The sequence below is a fragment of the Aquarana catesbeiana genome, linkage group LG01 (assembly GCF_042186555.1).
Source record: "Aquarana catesbeiana isolate 2022-GZ linkage group LG01, ASM4218655v1, whole genome shotgun sequence".
NCBI classification, from domain to species: Eukaryota; Metazoa; Chordata; class Amphibia; order Anura; family Ranidae; genus Aquarana; species Aquarana catesbeiana.
This window is the reverse complement of record NC_133324.1, coordinates 721,006,103-721,024,064: the sequence shown is the minus strand read 5'-3', so window position 1 is coordinate 721,024,064 and position 17,962 is coordinate 721,006,103. Positions and strand designations below refer to the sequence as shown.

The 17,962-nt window shown below is 40.6% G+C and overlaps 1 protein-coding gene across 2 annotated transcripts in view; it reads left to right on the top strand.

Annotated features, from left to right (window-relative positions):
* The window catches only part of TBC1D9 (TBC1 domain family member 9), a 119,514-nt gene that overhangs the window by 43,815 nt on the left and 57,737 nt on the right, over positions 1-17,962 (top strand). For both annotated transcript variants that reach the window (XM_073604161.1, XM_073604153.1), the window contains exons 9-17: positions 365-515; positions 597-811; positions 3,987-4,104; positions 4,357-4,642; positions 5,239-5,368; positions 5,774-5,872; positions 7,641-7,709; positions 10,235-10,478; positions 17,680-17,745. In XM_073604161.1, the coding sequence (XP_073460262.1) occupies positions 365-515; positions 597-811; positions 3,987-4,104; positions 4,357-4,642; positions 5,239-5,368; positions 5,774-5,872; positions 7,641-7,709; positions 10,235-10,478; positions 17,680-17,745 (1,378 nt within the window). The remainder of the gene's footprint in view (positions 1-364; positions 516-596; positions 812-3,986; positions 4,105-4,356; positions 4,643-5,238; positions 5,369-5,773; positions 5,873-7,640; positions 7,710-10,234; positions 10,479-17,679; positions 17,746-17,962) is intronic.

The following is a 17,962-nucleotide window of genomic DNA, read 5'->3' as shown; positions in this document are numbered from 1 at the left end:
AGTAATTTAAAAATTACCCCAGTAAAGATTTTAGGTTTTTAACTCCTGGTGTGCTGTCCACTTGGATTCTCACAATATCACTGTTAGCCATGTACTCTCCTCAAAGTGTTAAAGGTAAATGTGCGTGAGGAAATTTTGTTCAGCCATTCTCACGTATGACCACTATTCTCTCTCCCCACCCCTCAACAGATCTTTTTTATTGGACTTTTTTTTTCTGTGGAGCCTGAGCAACAGCATACTGTGTGTCCTCCCCAATTATCAATATATATTACATTTCAAAGGGGAGGAAAAATCTGAATCAACAGAGTACTCATTATAAATTGAGAAATTGCTCTTTCTTTTTTTTTTTTTTTTTTTGTGAAAGGCCAAAGAATTTCTGAAGGAACAAGCGTGGAAGGTTCATTTTGCAGAGTATGGCCAGGGAATCTGTATGTACCGAACACAAAAGACAAGAGACCTGGTGTTGAAAGGAATCCCAGAGAGTATGCGTGGAGAACTGTGGCTGCTCTTCTCTGGTCAGTTACAGTTTAAACTTTAATGACTGATGGGTAGCTGTAGAGACATGCAGATCTTTATTAGCTGTTCTATATTACCAGGTGCTATAAATGAAATGGCTACTCATCCTGGGTATTATGAAGAGTTGGTCGAGAAGTCCATGGGTCAGTATAACCTTGCCACAGAAGAAATTGAGAGGGATTTGCATCGTTCTCTTCCAGAACATCCAGCATTCCAAAACGAAATCGGGATCTCTGCCTTGAGAAGGGTCCTCACTGCTTATGCCTTCAGAAATCCAAACATTGGATACTGCCAGGTAACTAAAAATGTACATTGTGGAGGGTTGGCCTAGAAGACGAACAAGTGCATTGTGCTTGGTAAAATGTACATTACTTTAGTAACACTAATAGGTGTTGGTACTTAAGTTCTGGGCTCGCTTACAGCATAGCACATGTTATAATGTGTTACCTCAATACATGGTACACACAATAGATGTGTGTTGCAGTGCAGTTATTTGCAAAGCACATGCATAGTGCACTGCAACACACTTGAGTTATAGCCCGCTACAATGTTCAGATGCATATCCTCTAAAAATGAATAGAATAAATCATGCAGGACCTAATTTTTTGTGCATTGACAGCTTATTCATTTTGAATGGTCTGCCTAATTCAAAATCCCTCAGCATACGAAAACACGTTTCAGCACACTGCATTATGGTCTTCTTGAACTGAAATAAAAATCTACATTGTTTCCAAATTAATGTCAAGAATAACACTTCGTGGCATCACGACAACACATAGAGGTCTATGGGCAGTGTGATGAAAATGTAAAAGTGGCCCATGGAGGCCAGCATTGGTTATCCGTAAAATACCAAAATATTTAACTTTGTAACTTACAAAGCCTATTAGTAGGTTACTAATGCTTCCTATCTAATCACGTATGGAAAGTATTTCAACAGGTTTAGATTATCCACTTAACGACCGGCCACTGTATATATACGTCATTTTTTTAAAGATGGATATCTCGGTAACGGCAGCAGCTGCTGCCACAACCGAGGTATCCATCTTTAGGGCCGGCGTTTCTGTACACGATAATGGTGGTCTCTGCAGCGGGTTCGCCGCGAGATCACCATTATCGGCGGCGGGAGAGGTGCCACCCCCCCTCCGCCGCTTACCGGAGCCGTCGGCAGCGGCGGAGGAGATCGGGACCTGTCACTGCTGAGGTATTGAGACGAATGAGACCAAGATGGCGCCCACCCGTCTCTATACCATAGGACGGCCAGAGTGACGTCATTACGTCGGCTCCGCCCACTTCTCTTAAAGGCACAATTTTTTTTTTTTGTCATTTTTTTTTTAAACGACTTTGACTTTTTTTTTTTTTTTTTTTTTGCATTTTAGCCCAAATATGAGATCTGAGGACTTTTTGACCCCAGATCTCATATTTAAGAGGACCTGTCATGCTTTTTTCTATTACAAGGGATGTTTACATTCCTTGTAATAGGAATAAAAGTGATCCAAATTTTTTTTTTCTTTTTTTAAACAAACAGTGAAAAAATAAATAAAATAAAGTAAAATAAATTAAAAAAAAAAAAATTTAAAGCGCCCTGTCCCGACGAGCTCGCGCGCAGAAGCGAACGCATACGTGAGTAGCGCCCGCATATGAAAACGGTGGTCAAACCACACATGTGAGGTATCGCCGCGACTGGTAGAGCGAGAGCAATAATTCTAGCCCTAGACCTCCTCTGTAACGCAAAACATGCAACCTGTAGAATTTTTTTAAACGTCGCCTATGGAGATTTTTATGGGTAAAAGTTTGACGCTATTCCACGAGCGGGCGCAATTTTCAAGCGTGACATGTTGGGTATCAATTTACTTGGCGTAACATTATCTTTCACAATATAAAAAAAAAATTGGGCTAACTTTACTGTTGTCTTATTTTTTTTTATTCAAAAAAGTGAATTTTTTCCAAAAAAAGTGCGCTTATAAGACCGCTGCGCAAATACGGTGCAAAAAAAAGTATTGCAATGACCGCCATTTTATTCTCTAGGGTGTTAGAAAAAAAACAATATATAATGTTTGGGGGTTCTAAGTAATTTTCTAGCAAAAAAAACTGTTTTAAACATGTAAACACCTAAAATCCAAAACGAGGCTGGTCTTTAAGTGGTTAAAGCTCTATCAAAGACTGTCAAACTGTGGGTGTTTACAAAGGAGAGTCAGCAGTTTTATCTGAGACTTTGTTTCCTTTATGGTTCATTTTCCTTTTAATTTGATGACTTAAGCAGAATAATTTTGCAAATATTTTAGTCCATTACCCAGTTACAGGAAAAAAGTCACATTGCCTCAAACAAATAGAAGATGCTACATTGTATGGTGTTTTTTTTTAGATTTTACTCTTTTTATCTGTATCTCTTTATCCACCCGAACCTTGATGTGGAATGTATTGTAATGATTAAAGGTATCAATTTACATTCTAATCTGCTTAAATAATTTACTGCATTTAGGGACGATTGTATAAAATTATTACATGGGGCATGAACAGTACAATATGATCATAAATACCTATAATGTTACTGTATGAAAAAAGATCAGATTAGCTAAAATTGTTTAATTAACTGGCTGGATTGTATTGTGTGCAACAGTAAACTTCTCCATGATATACAATACAAATTGATAAATTTTGAACAATCTGAATGTATTTGTACAGGGTAAGTGTGTGCGGTTTTGGATACAAGCCTTATTGAAAGGAATAATGCATGTCGAATGCAGAAAAACGTTGACATCAGATTGTTGACCTACTGAGAAAATGCATTCCTAAAGTGCCTAATCTATTACCTCAGTACTAAGTAAAGAAAACTCTAACCATGAGTGAAAAAGTTTTTGTGTTCTCATTCATAGTCTCTGAAAAATGTCCAAGAAATCATAAATTCTGCCAGGGTGTGTAAATTTATGAACACAACTGTATGTTCCCTTTTGATGACAAACCTCTTAAATAAACACTTGGAATATTATGTCTCAGGTCCTGAATTAAACACTGCATGATGGTAAGTGAAGGTACTGTAGTATATGTCATTGGCATAAGAGAAAGATGAAATTGTCACATCTCTGGAGCTTGTGTGTCTGACCATTTTTGTCAGCTTTTATCCCAAAAACATAGGGGTAACAGGGATTCAATCTTTATTATGCCAATTTTTGGACCATAGATACTAAGGTTGATTTTATGGCAGGACAACGAGAGACTGTAACTCATAACCTGGCAGCATATTCTGTAGTCAATAGGAACTAGAAATGAAATGTACATATTATGCTGGGAATTCCATTGTTTACTTAAACCCCCATTGCTGAACTTTTTTTTTTTTTCTAACCTGCACTATTTAAAAAAAAAAATTGGCATAATGCAACAGCATTTGCCTATAGCCAGATTTTTTACCTTCCTATTAATGCATGCCTTTCCTGATATAGATATTAATATTTTTTTAATTTTTTTTTTTGTAGGCCATGAATATTGTTACCTCTGTGCTTCTGCTGTACGCAAAGGAAGAAGAAGCCTTTTGGTTGCTTGTTGCTCTATGTGAACGCATGCTTCCTGATTATTACAATACAAGAGTTGTTGGTACGTTTTGGAAGAAATTTATGGTATTCTGTTTTAAAACTAGACACTGTACTGAACTTTGGCACACCTAAATGTAAGTAGTGAGAGGTACCCATAGTGACTAACTTCTTTAACTAGCTGGTTTAATCTGTTAAGCTTTTTTTTTTTTTTTTTTTTTTTTTTTTTTGAGAATCAAGAATAACTTACAATAAAATATGTTTTACAGAACATTTGCAGTAACCAAGTGAATTATTCACATTTTGTTTCTTCTAGGAGCTCTTGTGGATCAGGGTGTTTTTGAAGAATTGGCTCATGATTATGTGCCCCAGCTGTATGACTGTATGCAAGAGCTGGGTGTAATTTCCACGATTTCCCTGTCTTGGTTCCTCACGTTGTTCCTTAGTGTCATGCCTTTTGAAAGTGCTGTGGTGGTAGTGGACTGTTTCTTCTATGAAGGCATTAAGGTTATATTCCAGCTGGCACTTGCTGTGTTGGAGGCCAATGTGGACAAGCTACTTAACTGTAAAGATGATGGAGAAGCTATGACTGTCTTGGGGAGGTATGTTAAAGTTCTCATTTCTCTTTAGAAGCTTTTCTAGATGTTCAGTACAATATTGCACAGATTCTGTATAATATTCCTTTAGGGATTTGGTCCTGATTTTAAAGATTTTGAGTGGAAGGAACAAATGTGACTATGCCCGACAATAGTTATTTTAACAAATTTGATTTAAGCCTTCCAATGTTGAGCTGGTAAATAATTTATATACGTAAACTAGTATAAAGAATACATTTTTCTTTTTGTATAATAATGATGGTAGTTGGTAAAAGATGGAGGCTTCCAACAAAACATTGGTTACAGAAGTATTCGTTTCAGCATCAGGCTAGTCCAGTTAGTGAGGTACAGACATATGGCATAATTATAGCGCCATTTAGAATTGACAAGCTTGGCCTTCATCAGAAGAAACCATGGCTTTGGTGGAAAAAGGATTGAGCAGCGAAAAATACAAAACAACCATTAAGGTCATGGTCAGATTAATTCAGCTCCAGATATACCTACCTATAACTATTCTGGTTCTGAAATCTAGGCTAGGGATGTTTTAATTATATATTTTTTTTTTTTTTTTAAATGGTTTTTCAATTTTATTTTTTTAAAAGGTATCTAGACAGTGTGAGTAATAAAGACAGCACTTTACCACCAATTCCACATCTCCATTCCCTAATCATGGATGACACAGAGCCTTATCCAGAAGTGGACATCTTTACACTGATAGCTGCATCTTATCAGGTATTTTGTATACAATAATGGTCCATTGTTAAATTAACATCTTTATAGTTAAACTTAAGCTGAATTCCAGGCAAACCACCAAGTACAGAGCTGAGATGCGTGTATGGGATTGTTCTGTAATTCTGTGGAAGATACAGAAATCCCATGCCAGGCAGCATAGCCAGATCATTTCTCTCTACTGCAATGGCAGTACAAAAACTCACCCTCACTGTGCTAATTGCTCAATGAAGGAGCAGCAGAACATCAGCAAGAAAATTTCTCTATTTTCTCTCTGACTGTAAGCATGTTGATACATCACTGCAGCATATCCTGATTGGCCCTTAGTATTTCCCCATTCCTTCTTTCCTGAGTGAGCACCTCCTATGTAGTGGATTGCACATTTACGATGTGTTTTTATCACTGCAGAAATTCGGAACTATACAGGCAGACCTGATAGAGCAGATGAGATTTAAGCAACGGCTAAAAGTGATTCAGGTTCTTGAAGATACTACAAAACGAAATGTGGTAAGTACACACTAATCAGGTGTTCATCTTGAGGTGGAAATTTACTTTTATATATTGCTCACTGAATGTGCCCCAATCTATAAAAAGTAGGCCTTAGGATTTTCTTAGGTCTGGGTCTGTTATTACACATTCAAACAGTTTTGTAAATTGTCATCTTAGAAACAAATTGGAGTCTGGACTTGTGTTCAATGATCATTGTATCAAAATATTACCCCCAATTGTCGTCATATTATCGATCGTCAGCAACATAAATGGTACATTTTTCATCAACCAGCCGAAATTATGTAAAGATTTTTTGAACTTTGTGAACCCTTGCACTCGCCAACTGTATGTAGCAATGTTGGCTGAGTCTAAATTTGACAGTCTCTTCCTCTGCACATCTCCAGCACACTACTTGAGATCACTTGCTTAACTTCACTGTCCAAATCTAGGTTCCTGTCACCATTAGCACATGGCTAGACACCACTCTGAATAAGTCCTAACATTTTCCTAGTAGCCCTTTACAGGCAGGGGTCTGCAGGCCCCTTTGTGGTAGCAACCGTTTTAGTTGAGAAGAATAGATGTGCTAACTGACTACTGATCCCAGCACGTCCAAAGCACATCCTGAAAGCCCCCGTGGCTGCAATGACTTGACTCCAAAACAACACCACAGTCTCTCCCTCTGACTCCACATCCAATCCTGGCATGTCTCTCCCAGAGCTTCACACTGTGCTTCTCACTCACCGACCCCGACATGGATCCCTCCTGAATGACTTTCCTGGCCGTGTTCCCCGCTGTCTTACTCCTGTTCCAGGACACCTCTTAATGACCGTGTCGAGAGGCTCCCTCCCAGCTCCCAAGCTCCAGGCCCGAGGTCACCCCCCTCCCCCCCAGAAAGGGGGTCCCTCGAGGACCACCACAGCCTAACACGCTATCATCTCAGTTCTTCCACCCGACAACTCCTTCTCCCACAACAGGCTGACCATGGGTATATATAGGAGGCCTGCCCCCTGCCTATCCTAGTTGGGGATTGGTCAGGGCTCCCACATACACCCCATGTCACTCCAGCACTCTGCCTCCTTTTTCCAGAACCTTCTGAAAACCAGAGGAGGCGCCTAAGAGCTGAAGCACATGTCAGTCACCTGCTGCTACACTAAACCACTCCCCTGCCCACAGATCATAACAGGCATAGCGCACAGCATAGGCCTGCCTAAATTTACCTGCGCTGACAGTACAAAACAAACCCACTACTCTAGCACCTACCTGCTTAAGGTTAGAGGGTGCTACATGTATATAAAAGAGATCTTTCTTCTTGTTGCATGTACTTCCTGGGTTAGTTTTAACACGAACATGTGCTGTAGGTGGGTTTTTTTTTTTTTTTTTCTTAACTGTTTCCAATCGATCCCTCTACCAACAGTTAGAAAATTTATCGTTTATGCTACAAAAATCCAGCATGACAGTTTGTATTGTTTGCCATAAAACCTTGCATTGCAAGAATCAAAATGAGCCCACTAATGTTTCAAAAGTCAAATGATCAAGTGTATCAAAAGCTTTTCTAACTGTATGGTCACCATATGTTATCTAAAACTTGTGATAAGGCTTACAATAATGCCTGTTATCATGCATTTAATTAGGACAAAGAATTGTTTTTTGTTTGGTAGACTTTGCAGTGTTGAGGAAACTCCTTTTAACAAGCTTTCAATGATTACATTATTTTTTACTCATTTCTAAGTCAATGGTAAAAGCATACCGGAATACTAGCAATTAAAAATATCCTTTTTCAATTTAGGTCCGCAATATTGTCCTGGAAACTCCATTAAGTTTTGATGAATTGGAAGAATTGTATGCACTTTTTAAGGTATGAGCAAAATACAGATTGTATTTGTTGTGTTCACTGCATTTTAATCCAGCAGCTGCTCATTAGAAGGTTAGATTTGGTGAATTGTCTAGAAATTATATCACTATGCGCTTTGCATTTGTAAAACGCATCAAATGGCTGAATGTTTGCGGACACCTGACCTTCACGCCTATGTGAGCTAGTGGGAAATCCCATTCCAAAACCACAAGCATTTTATATCCTGTGGCTAGGATAGCCACCACTGCTCTGCTGGGAAGGTTTTCCACAAGATTTTGGAGTGTGTCAGTGATTGATGCCATTGTGTGAGCCGTCAGATACCAGCCTGGGGTGAGTGAGCAGTTCACTAAACGGTCTCTATCTCCTTCCCTTTTCTCCCCCATATGTGTTCCTCCCCATCTTTGTTCTTCCAGGATTTAATGACCAGTTAGCACTTAGACTAGGTTTACATCTGAGCAGGTTTCGGGAAGGCATGTAATCAAATGCCTTATCGCACTTGCAGAGAAAAACACACCTTCAGATATATGTGGGTGTACCATTTTAATCCTAGTGGCGCCTCCACGCACTGGAAACGGCAGCACGGTGTCCTTTACTGAGAACCTCACTGCGCTAAGTGGTTTCCATGCAGTTGCGTTTTTGGAAGAGGTGCAGGGACTTTTTTTCCTGCATTTTCAGGAGGTACAGCAGCCCATTCAAATGCAACCACTGGAATCGCATAGATGTGAACCGGGGGTCAGGAACAACAACTGTTGGGGGATGGCTGACAATATAATAGTTTGATAAACTGATGGGGTTATTACTCGCAAGTTTGTGATGCTTCTGTTTTAACCTTTTCCTGCCCAACACCCCATTAGGGTCTCTGACGAGCAATCTGCGTTCTTAAGATAGAACTTGTCAGGCAGTGAGGGGGAGTTGTATCACCTCTTTACCACCTTCTTTAACCCCTGGGACCCCACACTAGCACACTTGTGCATTGTCCTCCACCCTTGTGACCCCTTTCCCTGTCCTTGTGACACCTGTACGCTGCCCTACTGACCCCTGTTCTTTGCCATACTGACTCCTGTACACTTGCCTGCTGACCTCCCAGCCTCTGCCCTGCTGATTCACTACACACTGCCCTGCTGACCACTATACACTGCCCTGCTGATCCACTGTACTCTGCTCTACAAACTGCTGACCCTTGTCCTCTGCCCTGCTACCCGCCTATACACTGCACTACTGATTCTGGTTTCTGTATACTGCCCTGCTGACCTCCCATCCTCTGCACCCCCACATCACACTGTCTAGATCCGGCCCTGGTGTCAATGGTAAAGCGTACCCATTCAGCCAAAAAAGCATTTGTGGGATCAGTTACTAATGTTGGACAGGAAGACATGTCATTCGATTTCACCTCATGGTGTTCAGTAGGGTGCATAGTCATGCTGGAACACAAAAGGGCCTTCCCTGAAATGCTGCCACAAGTTTAAAAGTGCACAGTCCCAAAAAAATTTTTAAGCTGTAATCTCAACTGTACCCCTACACCTGAACCTTTTTTTTTTTTTTTTTTTTTTTTTATTTCCAATTCAGTGTAACCGAACAAAATATAGACAAGAAAATATATTTTAAAAAAAGTGCACCCAAGAATAACTAGGAGAAAAGATTCTAGAATTCCATTATAAAAACTAAGCTGAAAGTGATTTGTAATGGTAATTTTTTTTTTTTTTTTTAAATAAACATATCATACTTTCCTCCGATGAGCAGCTCGTTTTGCACAGAGTGGCCCCAAACCTGCTCTTCTGGGGTCCCTTGGCGGCTCTAGCAGCTCCTCCCCGCATCGGATAACCCCCTGGGAGAAGTGCTCTTCCATGGGATTACCTTGTGGGCGTGCCCCCGAGTCCAGCATTCGCGTCAATAGAGGCCGAATGCAGTACTAGGCCCCGCGTCATTGGATTTGATTGACAGCAGCAGGAGCCAATGGCTGCGCTGCTATCAATCTATCCAATCAAGAGTTGGGAGCCTGTGGGGAGAGAGAGACAGCGCGTCCCTGCAGACTGAATAAAGTGGTTCAGGTAAGTAAAACGGGGGGGGGGGGGCAGGTGACTGCCCCCCAGCACCCCCCCCCCCCCTTAATGCATAGGATGCATTAAGGTGAAAAGACACAAACCTTTACAACCCCTTGAAGTCTTAGCTCTTCTGTTGTATGGTGGCTGGATTAAATTTAGAAACCTGTATTATTCTACATTCTGACATTTATGGAGTGGAAACAATAACTAGTGGTGTCTTGTAGAACTAAACATGGTTATCACTGACTTTTTTTATTCAAATAGTGAGAAATTACTATAATTTTACTACTTGAGGAATGATGTGACTTTAAAATTGACTCCATAAATTAAACTTGATAGGACACAAACCTAATTTCACGATTAGACGAATGTTGTGTCTGGTACATTTTCTTTTTGTTGCTTAATACAATAAGCACAGCATACATGAACAATTTGAAAAAAATCATTCTGTTAACAATGGTCAATTTAAATCCATTACTGTTTTAGGCTGAGCACATGACAAGCTGCTACTGGGGAGGTAACAACAGCTCACTCATTGAACGTCATGACCCTTCCCTTCCCTATCTCGAGCAGTACCGCATAGACGTTCAGCAATTCAAGGGACTGTTTACACTGCTGTTCCCATGGGCAAGTGGAGCACACACAGATGTCATGGCCGTCCGTCTGTTTAGACTCCTAGATGAAAATGGGGACAACTTGATCAACTTTAAAGAGTTTGTGTCTGGTTTAAGTGAGTATAACCATTTTGACTTTTTATGGTTAAACATAACATTACAATACAAAATACATCTGAATACAGAGGGGGAAAAAAATGAAATTTTTCATAGTGACCATAGGGTTGTGCACCTATGGGCTGGCTTAAACCTTTTTTTTTTTTTTTTTTTTTAATTTATTTATTTTTTAATTCTTTATTTAATTTATATATATATATATATCCATACAAAAAAAGTTTACAATAATCATAACACCAATACATTAATAACTCCCCTCATATCCCCTATAGGCCCCCCATCCCTCCCCCGCAGACTCCACTCTTTTGTTTCCTACCAAGTGCCATCTCCTACTTGCCCCATTTCTACCAGGTCAACACAACCTCTTCTCCGCATACCTTGCAGATTTCTTAAAGGCCACCCAACTTGCCCATCTACCTCCCAATGTCTCATGCTCCCTAATTGACGGGTCTTTCTCCTTTTTCTCTAGCTTATATGTTTCCTGCACTCTTAGGAGCCAATCGCTAATCTTGGGGCCTTCGACATTCTGCCATTTATTAGGGATTTCACTTTTTGCTGCATTCAGTAAAATGGGGAGAATGGACATATTGTACTCCCGTTTTCCTCCCTCCAAACTGTGAAACAGACAAACCCAAGGGTCGTAAGGGATCGTTTTGCCCGTGACCTCCTCTATAATTTGGAGTACATCCAGCCAGAACTTTTTGACCACCGGGCAGTTCCACCAAAGATGAGCCATAGTCCCCACCACCCTACACCCCCTCCAACAGTTCGGAGACCTATCTGGTTGGTATTTATTAATTTTATCCGGCGTAGTATACCATCTGGATAAGCACTTGTCGTTTGTCTGTCATTTTTGTATCCATTGTCGAACTGTGTGTTGCCTTCAAAATGTTACCCACTGCGTTTTCCTCTAATGTTGCCCCCAAATCCCTTTCCCATTTTTTAATGAATGGCAGCATTTCCATCGCTCCACTGTTTAATAACATTTTGTAAATCACAGAAACATATCCTCTGGACTTGCTACTGCGGAATATTTTTTCTATTGGTCTAAGATCTTTTTCCTCCCTTATGGGCCCAGGAAGACTTTCAACAAAATGAGAGAGCTGTATGTACCGCCAGCCATTTACTTTCATTAAATCCTTTTGTGTAACTAAGTGCTGAAAAGTGCAAAATTTCCCATTCTTCGTAATATCTTTTAATTGTACTTCATTATTTATGATCCAGTTTCCACCTACTCCCTCCATCCCCGGGGGAAACAGTTCATTATTTTTTAAGTATATCAGTGGTGAATTATATTCCCAACTATTGTTTGTGTGCATCAGGTGAGTTGTGTGATAATGTGTGTATCTGGGCCTAATTTTCTAAACCGTGGGGGATTCCATAACAAATATTTCAAACGTGAACCACTTAACCCCATTTCTAAACTAACCCATCTTTTATTATGTCCTCCCTTAACCCAATCCACCGCCCGTGCAATTACTATTGCATTAAAATATTTTTTAAAATCTGGCATGGCCAACCCCCCTTGTGCTTTTTCTCTGCAAATCACTCTGTGCTACTTTTAGGTTTCTTATTATTCCACACAAACCCATTTAATATTTGTGTTAATTTTTTTAAATAAATTTGAGGCAACGGGATTGGCAGCATCTGCATTTTATAGAACACTTTTGGGGCCAGCACCATTTTTATTGAGTTAATTTGCCCAATCCATGAGATCGGGCGATGAACCAGCCTTTTAACTTCCGCTCGAATTTCATCCAATAGCGGGATAAAATTTAATATGTAAGTCTTCTTTACCGAGTTTGATAACTTGACTCCCAGGTACTTTATATTTTCTCTTACTGGGAAGGGGAATATTTCTCTGATCCACACCTCTTCCTTCTTATCTATGTTTATGTTTAGAGCTTCGGATTTTCCCAAATTAATTTTATAATTTGAGAGCTCTTCAAACCTCTTCACTATGGCTAATATATTAGGAATCGAGATCCTAGGGTTTGTAACGTCTAGGAGAACGTCATCGGCATAAGCAGCCACTTTATGCTCCTCCCCTCCAACAGTACAACCCCTTATGTCTGGGTTTTTTCGTATAGCAGCCAACAGGGGTTCCAGTGTCAGAACAAAGAGGAGAGGGGAAAGCGGGCAACCTTGCCTGGTACCGTTCTTCATTTCGAACTGGGCTGAGGCGATATTGTTGACTTTCACATAAGCTAGGGGGTGATTATATAGAATTTTAATCCACTTTATCATTTTTTCTCCAACACCTAATGCTTCCAGCGTATTAATCATGAAACCCCAGTCTACTCTGTCAAAGGCCTTCTCGGCATCTATTGACAGAAATAGTCCTGGGGTTCCGCTGCTCTTGATGGCTTCTGTAATGAGCAAGGACCGCACCCCATTGTCTCTGCTCTCTCTCCCTGGGACAAAACCCACCTGGTCCGGATGGATCAGGTGCACCGTCTTCTCCTTAAACCGTGTTGCCAGCACCTTCGCATACACTTTAATGTCTGCGTTTATAAGCGCTATAGGCCTATAACTGGAACACAGGGTGCGGTCCTTGCCCTCCTTCGGTATTAAGGTCACAGCCGCCAGCAGAGCGCCCTCGCTCAGCTCTCCCTGCGTCCCAAGCTCATTCCATAGCTGGCACAGCCTCGGGACCAAAGAGTCCCCAAATGTTTTGAAAAAACAAGCCGTAAAACCATCAGGGCTGGGGCTCTTCCCGGTGGGAGATGATCTTAGAGCCGAGCGGATTTCTTCCTCCGTTATGGGGTTATCCAGATCTTTTATGTCCTCTTCAGTCAGCTTATTTAGCCCTACCTCCTTTAAGAAGGCCTCAACCCTTTCCTTTTTTCCCCTACTACATCCTTTTGTATCGACAGAATACAGAGATGAAAAATACTGTCTGAATTCCTCGCCAATTTCTCTTGAGGAAAACCTCAGGTCCCCTTTTTTATTTTGAATCCTATCGATAAAATTTTTATCACGTTTTCACTGCAGAATTTTTGCCAGATGTTTACCTACTTTATTACCCCACCTAAATTTGTCTCTAAGATGTCTATTCATAATTTGATTAGTCTCCTCTTCCATTAAGTCTCTTAATTCATCTCGCCTGCTGGTCAGCAGTTGCAATGTGGTCCTACCGGATCCTGTTTGGGTTTTATGTATCTGTTCTAATTTAAATATTTCTGCCATGAGCATTTCCTTTCTTTTTTTCCTTTTTTTCATTCCTGCTCCCACAGAGATCAGGACCCCTCTTTTATATATGCCTTAAAGGCTTCCCATACAGTGGCCCCCGGAATCTCTCCCGTATCATTTATTAGAAAAAATGAATCTATTTCCTGTTGAATTTTTTCAGCAATCTTAACATCTCTAATTAAACTCTCATTTAGGCGCCATGTAAATGGGGGTTTTTGCACTTCTTTAAATCTTAATTTCATCGTAGCAGGGGCATGATCTGACAGTGTACTGATCTCAATCCTGGTTTCTTCAACTGCCTCCAGCAACCTATGATCCACCATCAGATAGTCCAATCTGGAATAAGTCCCATGCACGGGGGAGAAGAAAGTATAATCCCTGACCCCAGCATGTTGAACCCTCCACACATTTATCAGCTGACAGTCATGTAATTTTTTTCCCTATTCTTCTCAAGGTACTCTTACTCATCCCCCGTGCATTTGATGAACTATCCAAGGATGGATCTAAGCTGAAGTTAAAATCCCCTGCTACTATCATTTCCCCCTCTCTAAATTCCAGCAGACTATTGAGTACCTTAGAAAGAAAATTGGTCAGATCCCTATTTGGGCAATAAACATTGGCCAGGGTGAGGGTCCTCTCTCCAATTCTAATCTTCAAGAAGAGAAAGCGTCCTTCTGGATCTGTCTTCCTATTTATTAAGACATAATTCAAACCTTTCGCGAAACCAATTGCCACCCCTTTTTGCCCGTTTCAAAGGAGTATCGCTGTATATCCATTTTGGAAAATACCTAGAATAAAGCTTTATACCGGATTCCCACATTAAATGGGTTTCCTGTAGAAAAACGACGTCTGCCCCATAGTGGTGCAGCTCTCTCAGCACTTTATGCCTCTTATTGGGCGAATTTAACCCTTTAACATTATAAGTCAAGCATTTCAAATTCATTCAACCTGGACCTTGAACCTTACTTAAGACCTGGTGTTTACCTAAGGTGCTCTTTGTAGAGCGAGTCTGCTCAGGAGAGAACCCTCCCCCACCCTCCCTCCCCCCCACTCTTTTAATATGACATAGCACATCCACTTTCCATGTTCCGTCTCAACGCGACCGCCAGGCTGAGGAGGGCAGGACAGAGAACCGTCAGGGAGCCACAGGCGAGGGGGGGGGGGAGAGCCAGGGGACGCTGCAGCGGCGCACCTCCGCTCCACCAGTCCTCCGTAAGCTGCGCTGATACCAGCACTGGTCCGCGGCTTCTGTAAGGCCGCCTCTGCTACTCTCTGGAGCCAGCTGTACAGCGGGTCTACCTGTCGCCTCGGAGGAGGTATATCCTTCAGTCACGGGCTCTCACCCCGTGCTTTCTAGAACGCCATCCCGTTCAAAGTTGCCTTGTCCACCGCTCCACCACCGGAACCCGCCCCCAATCCTCGGCACGTCACATCCTCCTCCTTTGCAGCTACGTCACCTTTTTTATTTTTAAAGATCCCATATCAAGCACTGGCAATAGGTGGACCAATAAAACATGTTTGCGACAAATAGGCTAAAAAATGATTGTAATATCAGAGGTATTCGAATTGTGTAGGCAAAATATATCACTTTAGGATGTTTAATAGGGGATCACTTTATAGCCAAATGGATGTTTCACAGAAGTGTCATTTTGTTACTGTGCACCCAGCTGCACCCGATTAATAAATGATGTGTATAATAAAAATATATATATATATATATATATATATATATATATATATATATATATATATATATATATATATATATATATATATATATATATATATATATATATATATATATATATATATATATATATATATATATACATATACAATTTATTAAATACACACATATATGTGTGTATATGTATGTGTGATAGTTTTATTTATATATATATATATATATATATATATATATATATATACATATGACTTTACTGTCAGTTTGTTTGCAATTTATCATTAGGCACAGTAGACCTGTGCCCTATAGTCTTGCAGAGTGAGAGACAGCTTTTCTTTGTAGAATTATTGGTGAAATATGCTTTACCCCAACATCAGAAGATGTGCAGTCATCTCATATAAGCTTATTTACACACTGTGAACGAAAATTGTTCTGTATAAAAGAAAAGTTCTGCTCTGAGAGCCAAAGATTATGTACCCATGGGCTCCAGTAATAGAAATCCAGGCTACATGTTCTAGTGAAAGAAATCTGGCACTTAACAAAAGAGTTTAATGGTTTAAAAAAAATTCTGGCAGAACTACTTTATAATGAAATCTGAAGAGTGGCAGCCCGTCAATAGGGGGTGCTATGAGGCACTACCCCCCCCCCCCCCAGCTGGACATAAAAAAAAAAAAAAAAAACGGTCCTTTTATGTGTGTTCGGACACTGAGCTGTCCATTAGAAGCTTGACTGTTGCAATCACGTGAATGCAGCTGAAAAGCTTCATTGGGCGGTCTTTGGAGTGTAAACAGGGTGCAGGCTATGGGTCTGGAACACTCCCCCACTCTACATTGATTCATTCCACCTGTTGCTCATTTGTGATTGGCGGGTCCAGAGGACGGTAGGCGGGGCTTTTTGCTGAACCGTCACTTCCGGTTTCCCACCGCTCACTCGGAGAGCAGGGCCTGCCGGACCCGACAGGTAAGCTAATAACTTAGCTAAGCAGCACCGTCTGTCTCAGTGACGCCTGCGGGCCTCAGCTGGACATGGATTGAAAGTCATGAATGATTTTTCCCGGCACTGACAGGCGCCACTTCGCTCCACAGAGGCGTACACAGTCATACTTTCCCACTTCTCTCTCCCCACCACTCAGTAGAGCAGCCAGTGCAGACTGTGCCCGGGTATGATGATGCGGCTGGAGGAGCAGAGTGAGACACTGTACACAGAGGGAGAGATAGTATGATCTGTCCTGTAGTCAAGTATAACTGTATAAAGCTATATACACCCACCATCTTCCTTCCTGACTGTATATGATCATCATCTGTCCTGTTGTTGTGTATATAGCTGTATACAGGACAGATGATATATACCTGCAGTAAGTGATGATGGCGGAAGGTCTCCATATACAGGAAGGAAGATGGTGGGTGTATATATAGCTATATACACCCACCTTTCTCCATTACTGACTGTAGGTATACATCATCTGTCCCCCCATACTGTGCACAGTGAGGCTGCAATTGACGGGCACAATGAAGCTGCATTTGACGGGCACAGTGAGGCTGCAATTGATGAGTTTTTTTGGGTTTTTTTTTTTTCAGTTTGTCAATCTGTTCAAAACTGAAACAGGTTGAGACGAGAGAACCCTAGTGGGTTCTTTGTGTAATTTTCATTAAAGGAAATCAGAACTCAGATGGAGGCTGCTATTGCTGACCACTAAAAATGCTTAGAAATGTATGTGTTTGTAAAAGTATTTTTTAAAGTTGTGAATTTTTTGTGTTTTTATTATGAAGAGTATTAGACTTCTGTGCACAGCTTTCTACAATAAAAAAGCATGTGTATATATGTTTGAGCTTAGTTTTATATGTACTATCACTATATTCCTGTGAGGATGCTTTAAAAATGCACATTACAAAAACACAAAGTAGAAAATGCATTTGAAAAACAATCATACATAACTCAATTTAAAACGCACCTAAAGCCAAGGGCTTTGAGGACCCATTCTCATCTATCCAATTTATTGCACTGTATTAATACACATGCGTTAACATGCATTGCATCAAGGCAACCTATTTTTTTTCAAGCGTGTTACCAGCCTACCACCACGGACATAAAAAAACAGACCTGCTCCATTTTTTTTGTATGACTGGACCCTAATATTTTCGAAATCATTAACCTGCAACAAGTAGGCAACCATTGGAACCAACCAGTGCAGTGTAATGGAGCATCTGTACAGTGCTAGGGCTGCACATCTAAGAGGAAGTGATTAGTTTCAATGTAGTTTAATTTACTGATAACTTTGTGAAAAATCTCAAATATACTGTCTACATTTCTCCATTAATGTTCAGGTGACATCTACCATGGGGACCTCACTAACAAATTGAAGCTGTTATATAGGATGCACATACTGCCTGGTAAGCACTCCCAACATAATTGTGACCATTCTGCTACTGATGTTTGCTGTTTCTGACTATAATGTATTCATTTAATTTATAATGAAATTTAACTTTTATGCAAATCTGCATAACTCCAGTCAAAATGGAAAATGTACCCTTGAGGCAGTCCGCATAGCTGTAGTACTTAGTTTTTCAACCAGGCATTGCTTTACTACAGTCTGTTTTGTCAGTACAG